The sequence below is a fragment of the Argiope bruennichi genome, chromosome 6 (genome assembly GCF_947563725.1).
Source record: "Argiope bruennichi chromosome 6, qqArgBrue1.1, whole genome shotgun sequence".
NCBI classification, from domain to species: domain Eukaryota; kingdom Metazoa; phylum Arthropoda; class Arachnida; order Araneae; family Araneidae; genus Argiope; species Argiope bruennichi.
The window spans coordinates 49,422,901-49,434,086 of NC_079156.1; the positions used below are offsets into that span (position 1 = coordinate 49,422,901).

Below are 11,186 nucleotides of genomic sequence, written 5' to 3' on the forward strand. Positions count from 1 at the left end.
GTGTCAAATTGAGTTACAACAATACATAACTATTTGTCTAAATTGGAAAAAAAAAATGTTTCACCAACATCTACAAAGGAAGCTATTTTTGACTTACTGTGTGTGGTTTAACCTTCATATCTTTAAATACCACTTTGATGTTTTAAATATAGATACCTGCAGAGGCCTAAATATACTATAAAATAAAGTTTGTGTACATCCTAACAATGATGCTTACAATGCAGTGTGTCATAGTTGTAATAACCTATATACAGAGCTGCAATGAGAAGTGACTATAAACTTTTGGTGTTCTTTGCAAACTACAGCAGTGGTTTAAAAGTGGTGATGGCAGCAATGCACAATGTTTACAAAGGCACTTTTCTGTAATTGTTGTCTTTAATAAAGCTCTGAAAAAAAAAGTGTTAAATTTGTATTTATTCAAATTTAAATTCGGATCTCATGATAGTATATAGATATAAAAATGATAGAAAAGTATTATCTGTTACCATCTATTTCTCTTTTAATAATTGTTTTTCAAGGAGAAAAGACCTTTCATATAATATAGAAAATAAAATTAATAAAATTACGTAAGTGATAATTTTATTTATAATTTTAGATATAATTTAGAAATTCTTACAGTATTGTATTAAAATATAATTTCTCAAAAGAGTGATATCAACATCTCATCTATAAGATTTAAAATAAATCTCATATAATATTCTAGTTTAATATAATACCTGCATTCTGGTTCATACATTAATGGCCTTAATTTAGAACTGAACTCTAAAATTTATAACTTATTAATTTTTGGTAAATTGAAAGTATCCTCTGTGGCTGAAAACCAAGAAATCTTTTGAAAAAATATTTTAAAGTATGTAAGAAATATTGGCATTTCAACTAAATTTTAATTCATTTACAGAAAGAAATTGCACTGAATGTTTTGCATCTAATGAAATTTAAAATGTAAGTTCTTATATTTAATTGTAAAAAAAAAAAAAAAAAGGTAGGTATAATGACTTTAAAAATTGAAAGAAAATTATTATTATTATTTTTTTGTTTCATTAAACATAATTTTACATAATAAATTACACATAATTTTAATTAAAATAATATCAACGTAATCAAATATTAAATACATATTCAAGCTACTGATAACATAATTGAACACCATAATGTAGAGAAAATAATCCTGCAGTTAGTGAGAAAATGTGTTTTAGATAGATTTTAAAGTGAATCTATCAAAACCTGATAGAAAAAGCCGATTTTTAAATCAAGCAAAAATGAATATGAATAAAACTTTCATCACAAGAACTATATGTAAGTAATAGTTTTTAATCAGCAGAAGTACTCTTCCTAAAATTTCTTCTCATAAGCGAGATACTATCTCATAAAATGCCTTGTATGGCATTAGCGTACAATAGTTACGAAACATTTGACGAGAATTTAGCACTTACAGAATTTATCATATAATCACTTGGCGAGTTTTTTGGCGATTAATCTTTGGCATGCTGTTAATATTATCTGAAAAACGAATTTGTTTTATAGGCGTTTTCCCCTTTCGATGAGCACCGAAATTTGATATAGAGCTAGTCACAAAATCACATATCAAATTTCATATATTTAAATGTGTTTTTGAGTTGTCACATTTACATGATTCTGGAAATACAGATGGCCAACCCCGTGTTAGATTTGACTGAAAATTTGATAGATGTCTCTACTATGGATGTTAAATGTCTGTATCGAATTTTATCCATCTAGTTCTTCATTTTACAGCCGTACAGACAGAATTCCTCTGAAAGGATTTTACACAAAATTTGATAGAAACGTAAAAAATTTGGTGTAAAGATCGTATATCAAATTTCTTCTGATTAGCTCAAAACGTTTTTGAGTTATCTTTTTCTCTGATGGACAGACATTTTCCAAAAATTTGTTTTTCGAACTCGAGGAGTTATAAAACGTGGAGATTCGTTTAAATCTCGAGTTAGAATTTTTTGAAACTTGGCAATACTTTCTCTATGCTTCATATCCAAGAAAGTAAAAATGTCTTACAATTAGGGTAAAAGTTTTATAATGAAATTTTTATCAGCGGAAAGAGTTTTTAATACTTTGTGTTCATATTATTTTTATATACAGTGGGCCACAAAATTGAATATACACCTTAGAAACTTAGAGACTTTTTGCAATTACAAATTAAATATTGCTTTAAGATAATTGAAATTTTTACCTTGTATACTTTAGTCTATGCTTTACCGTACTATACTAATAAAATTGTTACGTTTATTTATTTTTTACGAAAAAAAATAAAAGATCTGAGACGAGAGGAAAAACAACACCACAAAAATAAGTATACACCTTTATTAATTTCCTTTTAATGTACAAATTAATATTTTGTTGCATTACCTTTTGTTTGAATTACAGCTTGTAATCTTCTGGGCATAGATTCTACTAGTGTTTTAGTAGTTTCAACAGAAATTTTAGCCCATTCTTCTCTCAGAACCTTCTTGAGAACTTCCTTGCTTATGATTTCGTGCTCATGTACAGCTTTCTCTAATTGTGACCACAAATTTTCGATGACGTTTAGGTCTGGAGATTGGGCTGGAGTGTGTAATTGCTTCCTGCAATGGTACAGCAAGTATAACTGCACAATCTTCATTGTATGCTTGGGGTTGTTGTCTTGCTGTAATATGAAGCTTGACCCAAGCCCCAACTTACTGGCACTTTTTTTCAAGTTATCATTTAAAATTCGCAAATATACATGTTTGTCCATAATACCATCAATAAAAGTAAGCTCTCCAACTTCTCCAGCCGACATACAACCCCAAACGAGGACAGATCCACCTCCGAACTTGACTGTCTTAATAGTGTTTTTAGGTGCCAGCGCTTTCCCAGTGTCTCTCCATATTTTAAATCGTCCATCGCTTCTGTAAAGATTAAACTTACTTTCATCAGAAAATATTACAGTGTTCCAGAAAGATATAGGCTTTAAACGATGTTCTTTGGTGAAAATCACTCTCTTTTGTCTATTCACATACTTGAAGAGTGGCTTTCATATTGGTGTACGGCCATGAAACCCATACTAGTGAAGGGTACGTCGAATTGTTTCATCTGACATCTTTTTCAGGATTGTAGAGGACATCGATAAAGTTAGTTTAGAGGCACTCACCCTCGGATCTTTCTTTACTGAGTGAATGATCTTCCTCTTCACTGTAGTACTCAGTATTTCTTTACGTCCTCTTCCAGGAATATTGGCTACAGATCCAGTTTTTTTATACTTCTGTAGTATTTTTTGGACACAACCATGAGTTACACCACTCAACGAAGCGATTTCTCGAAGAGATTTGCCCTATTTCAACCATTTTACAACCAATAAACGTTCAGATTCAGTAGTTTCTCTATGAGAGCTCATTTTACGATTTTTAATGAGAAAAAATACTATTTAAAAGCGTTGAAGTGCAATAGCACGTGTTATAAGCAGCAGCTACTCCTGAAACTCTTTAAAAAAATTTGAAACTAAAAAAAAGTGGTGGCAAAATTTACAAATATAAGAAATGTATACTCAATTTCGTGGCATGGTTTTCTATCTTTTCTTCGAATCGCTTAACTTTTTTCGTAATAAATAAGTTAACTATAGAATTGTGTTATTATAGGATGGTAAAGCAGAGGTTAAAGTATCTAGGATAAAAAAAATTATCTATTTTAATTCAACATTTAATTTGTAATTGGAAGAAGTCTAAAAGTTTTAGAGGTGTATACTCAATTTTATGGCTCACTGTATAAGCTTCATGCATGTCGTATTTATAGATTTTTACTATTCTTATTTTTCATCAACGTATCATTGCTATCAAAGTAAATATTTAAAGAATCAAATTCATCATTGCTACTTTCATTTTCATAGCACCATCTTTTGGTAATTTTCTTTTAGCCATTATAAATATTTAAAAAACATTTTAACTAAATATTGATAAAATTTTGCAAAAAATAAAAAATTATGCATTCTTATATTTAGATGTTAATCATAGTATAAAAATAAAATCTTATTTAATGTTCAGTTAATTGAAATTTCTTTAATTGCTTTGTGTTTGCTTTTAGTTGAAATCCAATGGGCTAGAGCCATTAAATTGGAGAATTCTAATTTAATGCATACAATGAATCTAATTCAAATGTATTCACTTTTATTAATAATCAATCACCTTTGGAGACCAGCTGATTTGCAGGGAATGTTGATTATCTTTAATTTCATTTAGATTGTTTAGATCATGTCCCTGATTCGGTTTGACATTAAAGCTGTACTACTTCAATAGTCTTAAATATGTTCTTTTCATTGCATATATGAACTATTCTAATGAAGATCGGTTCCATGGTATTATAGCGTTATTATATTCGGTTCATCTATCTTCAAAATTTAGAGGTATAATAATTTCATTTTTTTATTTATATTTAGCGGTATTTAACTTCATTATTTTATTTGTTCTTTTATATTTAAATGATGTAAATATTCAACAGAATCATTCTTTAGTTTTCAACAATGGGAGTAGACCACAATATCTAATATTTGATGAACAATTTCAATTTTGTTCTCAGCAATGAAATTATTGGTGCAAAATATACTAAGAAATATGTTTAAAAATTAATTAAATGTAGACTAAAGAATTTTGTAGGCTACTAAATCAGCCTCATCAATAATTTTTTGGACTTTTAAAATGTACTCAATACAAAAAAGGCAAGGAATAACGTTCTCCTATATATTGGTTAAAATTGCTTTCAAAATCCGTTCATGATAATAGCGAACCAAGATACTTTTCTGCTAGGAATACAAGAGGATAATAATTTCATAGACATAGATGGAATAATTTAATCATAATTTATTTAATAATAATTCTCTCAATTTTTCTAGACGGCAACGGCAACGTCGTGATGTTTCGGAGTTCCGCGATGTGACAAAGTGGTCACGAGCACCTCCACATCATAATTTGGAATAGATACTTTAATTTGTTAGTTTAGGGAAAGTTAAATTTAATTGAGCTAGTTTAGACGAGCGCAGTAAAGCTCTAACGTCATGAAATTTGGTAATTAATTTAATTTATGCATATTTTTCAATATTTGATCTCATTTAATTAATTAAAATAATAAAAAGATTATTTATGGGGTAAATAGATAATTTTAATGGATTTACGTTGCACGTGCCTTTTTTCTATGGGGGACTGATCATAACTGCGCTGAATAAAAATTACAGAAAATTTTCACGCGTGTAGCACATCGTAGCTATTTAGGGCCTAAACAGTAATAATTTTGAGAATTTTAAGCCACCAAATTGGCAACAGAGTTACGATGTCCTCAGCTTTTTTACGGCTGGGAAATTAATGTAAGTATTATCAATTGCAGCTCTAGGTCTTTTCCTAGAGCTGGGTAAAGCAGGATCGTATGCAGGTAGATTGAGTAACTCGTTGCGAATCTGGGGTAATTTTTCAAAGAACTTGATTGACGTTCTTTTAATAAATTCCGAAACAGGTTCAATTTTGAGGTCGTTATGTATTATTTTTCCTCTGACGTACCAGGGTGCGTTAACTATTTTCCTCAGTTGTCTGTTTTGAAAAACTTGCAACCTCTTGATGTTAGTGGCTGATGTCGCCCCCCATATTTGGGAGCCGTACATCAGTATTGGTCTTAAAATGTGCCTTATCGCTTCCTATATGCTGATTGGTCATTCTAAATGTACTTGCAATAACTGAAAAATAAGTGCAGCCAAAATTTATAAGAAATCGAAGTGGACGTGGCGGGGGGGGGGGGAAATCCTATGTGATATATTTTAGCAATAAATCTTTTTTTTTTTAAGAGTAAAAAATCATATTAAAAGTAATTTAAGCTTAAACACACTGAATCCATTCTTTTATAAACTGAAAGCTTAGTTATTGTGTGATGTTAGTTAATACTATAAGTAAATTATTAGGGGTTATGTTTCTAAATCTTAAAAATTGTGCCTTTCATTTTCTTATATTGCCATCAAAAAGACACCCAATCTATGAATTGTGTCTTAGATTATTTAAAACTAATCCATAGACACAATGGAAAACACATAAAAAATGAAATTCTTGATACTATATTCATTACGAAGGTGGCAAGTTATATGATTAAGTGACTATAAACTTTAGTAGTTCTAATTTCAGTATAATGCTGCATTCAATAACACATTTAAAAATGCTTCCATTTCTGAAAAATAAATAAATACCAATATAACATCTTGCAGTTTTAAAAATTATGCTGTTATAGGAGTATTCAAATATAATTTGTAATGAATCGATTCTTGTATTTATATATACATATTTAAAATTCAAAATCAGCATATGATTTTCTACCTATTCAGATGAACATAACTTCTGTATTTTTACATAGTTTCTATATAGCGGTTGCTGTTTCACCTTTAGAACAGACAAATTTCTATAAACTACTAAACATTTAAAATGCATAAATTTCAAAAGTTCTAATTTTTTGTTATCCCACAGTTGAGAACTGCATTTTAACACCACTTTCAGGAAAATATCATTCAAAAGCTTTCATATTATCTTAATGAAATCAAATGGAACAAGCACTTTTATTTTCAATATCTGTGACAATTATCTTTTGAATTTAATTAAAATATGATTAAATTTATTATTTAAAATGGTAGGTATATATATATATATAAGTTTTCAAATACAAAACTTTTATATAAATTATCTGTTATACAGCATTGGCCTTCCATAAAGAATGTGTTGAAATAATAAATTCACATTAATAAGCCTTTGTAGCAAATAAAACCTATCTTGTCACATGGTGATTGTGGATCATCAAAATATGAAAACACATTTTATAGTAATGTCCATTAGATATAATTGCTTTGATTGTATTCATCCACACAATCAGCTTTTTCTAAATTTCTATTTAAACTATCTTTCCAAATACACATCATTGGAGCTTTTATTTTATTATAATTCTTTTAGCTATTTCTAAGCATTTTAAGTTCATCAGATTATTATAAAAATACTTATAAACTATTAAACAAGAGAGGAAAAACTAATAATTTTATTTTAGTTTTCTAAAAATGTTTCTTTTTGCTAGATTAAACCAAACTAGATTTTTTAAAAAAGTAAATAAGTTTATTAAATTATTTTAAACAATCTATATTGCATTATTGGATAAATTATATTCTTCTCTAAACAGATATGCTTGCACACAAGTTTTATTAAAGACTTGATATTTAAAAACAAGTTCAAATTCGGTAAAAAAATAAAGGAATCTTTCTCATCTGATCAAAACATTATTTGTTCATAATTTAACAGATCAGGGAAAAAAAAAAAAAAAATTACTCAAATTTTAAGGATCTGAATTTTTAAAAAAATCAATTCTATATTTATAACTAAAATTATAAATATTATAATGTAATTTATACACTTTGTTATCTTTAATATATATCTTAGTCTACTTCATTTGAAAATTATTCATTTTATGTATATATATATATACTTTAATTCGAGCATTTAATGGCAAGCAATTTAAAAATAGATAAGAATCAAAAATAACTTTCTTGTATACTTTTAATATTTTATGATATTCTGCCAAACTGAATAAAAATGTTAAAACGATTAGGATGTATATTATATAAGCGCAGTTTTTATTCATTATAGATAGCTTTGAATTTTAAATATCAAACACTTTATATATAATCTCAGGTAAGATAATCAAATTTAAAATGTATTTTTCTTTTCTTGGTTACTTTATATACCTCACTCAAGTTATAATAAACTTTTATATAAGAATCTTGTTTTTTATTATTTATATATTTCAAGTTAAATATTTAAGATACATTCAAGCTTAACAATTGTATCCGAAAAATAACTGAACTAAGAAAATAAAAAATTAATATCATGAAAAATAATTATAGTTAAAATACAATATTTTAAATTTTGCCCTCTAACCTTAATTCAAATCTATCACAAAAATTTACTATTTAAGCACAGTACAGCTTTTGAAATTTAACTGTACATTAATGAAATATCAATATTTTTGAGAAAATCTTTAATAAAAATATTATACGATTCATTAGATTAAATTAAATTTAATCTACTTATTATAAGAACTATACAATTATCTGTTCAATAACTGAACTAATCTCGCAATATTCTACTTTAAACACCTGTCTACAAAATTAGAGATTACTAAAAAAATAACAGAAGTATAAGAAAACTTAACACAAATGTAATTTTAAATTAATAATTTATTTCTATATACAATTTTAACTACAAAAGCTATTTACAGAAAGAAAATTTACAAGCACATTTATTTACAAGAATGCAAGACTGAATCAAACTCTTGTTAAATATAAAGTATATATAAATTAAGAGGAATATTAGGATTTTATTATATTTGAATCCTTATTAGAGTCAATGGAAACAGCAGATTGCTCAGGTACAGTTGTCACATTAGCATCAACAGCGGTTTGAGCATCAGTAATAGAAACAGTTTCTGTTGGAATGTCCGATGTTTCAGTAACGTCCATTTTGAGGTTTTGGTCCGAACGCTCGCTGGTCCCTGCTTCCAACTTATTAAGATCCGAAACAGAATCATTTTCCACTTCACATATCTGAACTGAAGACGTTTCATCTAACTTTAGGTCACTTTCACAGTTACAACTATCCAAGTCCATTTCAATAGCCTTTTCATCTTTCGAATCGGATAAAGGTTCTTCAACTACAGGCTCAGACTCGGAGACCACAATATCTGCTCCTGCTTCTATTTCCGTGATCTGCACTGGTTCCATTACTTCAACATTCATTTTTTCATCAGTTACAATAGTTTTGTTAGTCGAACTATCTATGTTGGCAACAGGCTCTTTACCACCTTTTTCATCAGGTTTTAACACAGCATCTTCCGTCTCCATGATAGAAATATTTTCTACTTTTTCATTTATCTGCTCTGATAAAACATCAGTCATTTCAATATTGGCACTTCCTGTTTCTATACCGTCCTGATTGTCCATATTTGTTTCAGAAGTAATAGTTTCTTCAGACTTTTTAGTTTCTTCTGTTTCTACACTTTCAGTCTTCATATCTGTATCCTCAAAGTTTTCCGATGATTGATTAGCTAAAGATTCAACTTCCATCGATTCTTTTGAAACTTGATCTTGTTTACTTTCTTCCTTAATGATCTTCGACTCCAATAAGTCTATACTAGCTTGGACTTTTTTTACTGCTGCTTTACGAGCAAGTCTAATAGTATCCAATCCCATAGTATCAATTTCGTCTAACTCCAGCATGCATCTTGTTAACATTTCATCCAAATACCTATACTGTTTTTCTTTGTTTGTTCCAGAAAACTTTTCAACATCTGCATGGTAATCTTTTAGTTTTTCTTCAATGTTCTGTATCTTTTTCAAGGTCACTTGTTCAGGAGATTCTTTTTTCTCATTTGATTTAGATTCTTTTTTCTCGTTTACTTTAGCTACCTTTGAAGCACTGCAACCATTTAGCTTCACTCCTGTATGCTTTGGAGTTTCTGGAGTTTTTACTTTTTGAGTTTTAACAGGGGACTTAGGTCGGATAACATGATCACTTCCTTCAATTTTGATTGGAATGTTACAGACTCGAGGAGCTTTCGGAGATTGAGGCGATGGACCTTGAACAGGATGTTTAACATTTTCTACAGGTATAGATGTACCATCAACTCTTTCTTTTAAAAGTTCAGACGAGCCAGAATGCCAACGATGTCTTTTGCTAGTATTATCCTCCCCTTCTATTTCAATAGGTATCACACGAACATGAGGTCTTCGACCAGAATCTACATTCTGGGCATCTACTGTTGGTTTAACAGGTTCAGATTGGCCTTCAACAAAGATAGGCACTCTATGTTGTAGTCTTGGACTATTCGATGCCGAGTTAGTATCAGACCTGGTACCCTGTAAAAGAAAATAAACAAATTTAATAACTTGTATCAAGAATCAACGCATTATGGTTGGAAGTCTGCTTTAATGTTTATTTACAGCCAATATTCCAATTTAAAGAATCAAATGGACTAATTTCACCAATACTTTACAAAACTGTTTAATAGTTTTTATTTGCCTTTATCATTTTAACTCTTACATTATTATCAATATTCCAAAAAACAGAAAAAAAAGCAGACTTCAATAAATACATAGTAGAATAAATAAACTATTGCATATAATAAATACTTGAAATATATGTCCCGATATCAATAAATCAGAGTTATGTCAAAGTTGACCATATATACTTAATATCTTTAGTAAAGGAAAGCTACCTAAGGAAAAAATTCTTTATAGTTTAAAGAATGAATTAGATTTTCAATTAAAAGTAGGCATTTCTCTAATTTTAAATAAAAACATTACATATTCAAATTATTTGGATATTATGAAAGCATTATGTGTCATTGTGTTAGAAGTCATTATATATTCAGTTTTTATCACATCAAGTACCTACCATACTGGTTTTAAAAGTCCTATATCTATTAAATAAAGGAAATTTAAAATTTTACGCTAAAAACCAACGCCTATTTAATTTTTTAAACGTCTTAGAATTTCGATAATACACAGAGAACATATAAATATTAACATTATGCTGGATTGATTTTTTAGGGAGTCTCCGGCATTTTTTAGAACTCCTTTGTCACAAAAAACTTTTTTCCATTGCCAATAAGGCAAACTAAGGAATTATAAAGCTCTTAAAACTTCCAAATAATAACTTTCGTTAGTGCATCACCGAAGATGCAAGTCACATCCACGCGATATGTACACGTTTCAACTAAATCATTAATAAACACGCAAGTTAACTTACCATTGCACCAGGATTCGCAAAATCAACGTACATATTGCCTTTATTCGCAGGTAAACCAAATCGCCTTTGAAGTTCCTCTTGGCGCTTCAACGGATCTGTTGTAGTAAACTGAAAAGGTATGCGGCGGAAATCCATATTTATAAACTAATGGAACTTGCACGAAGATTCTAGAAATTGGAAGAGCAATGCAGAAGTTTCTGGATGAGAAAGTTTGCTTCCCAAGTCAGGAAACAGCATGGGCGTGTCTTAAAATAGCCAATCGGATGTTATCTCTATTCCAGCTAAGGGAAATGTAATTCGCTAGGGTGTGATTTTATGTGTTTTTCTGACCAATCAGTGCATAGTTAGAAGTTGTCTTTAAAGCATATCATTCTCAAGAATGTTCAG

The 11,186-nt window shown here is 29.0% G+C and overlaps 1 protein-coding gene across 1 annotated transcript; it reads right to left on the reverse strand.

Annotated features, from left to right (window-relative positions):
• Positions 1 to 8,212: 8,212 nt before the first annotated feature.
• On the reverse strand, positions 8,213 to 11,053 carry LOC129972991 (BAG domain-containing protein Samui-like). The gene is made up of 2 exons (XM_056087326.1): positions 10,800 to 11,053; positions 8,213 to 9,907 (listed from the first exon to the last, which is right to left on the reverse strand). Exons 1-2 carry the CDS (start codon positions 10,932 to 10,934, stop codon positions 8,363 to 8,365), a joined length of 1,680 nt encoding a protein of 559 aa, XP_055943301.1. The 5' UTR covers positions 10,935 to 11,053; the 3' UTR covers positions 8,213 to 8,362.
• Between the last annotated feature and the right edge of the window lie 133 nt (positions 11,054 to 11,186).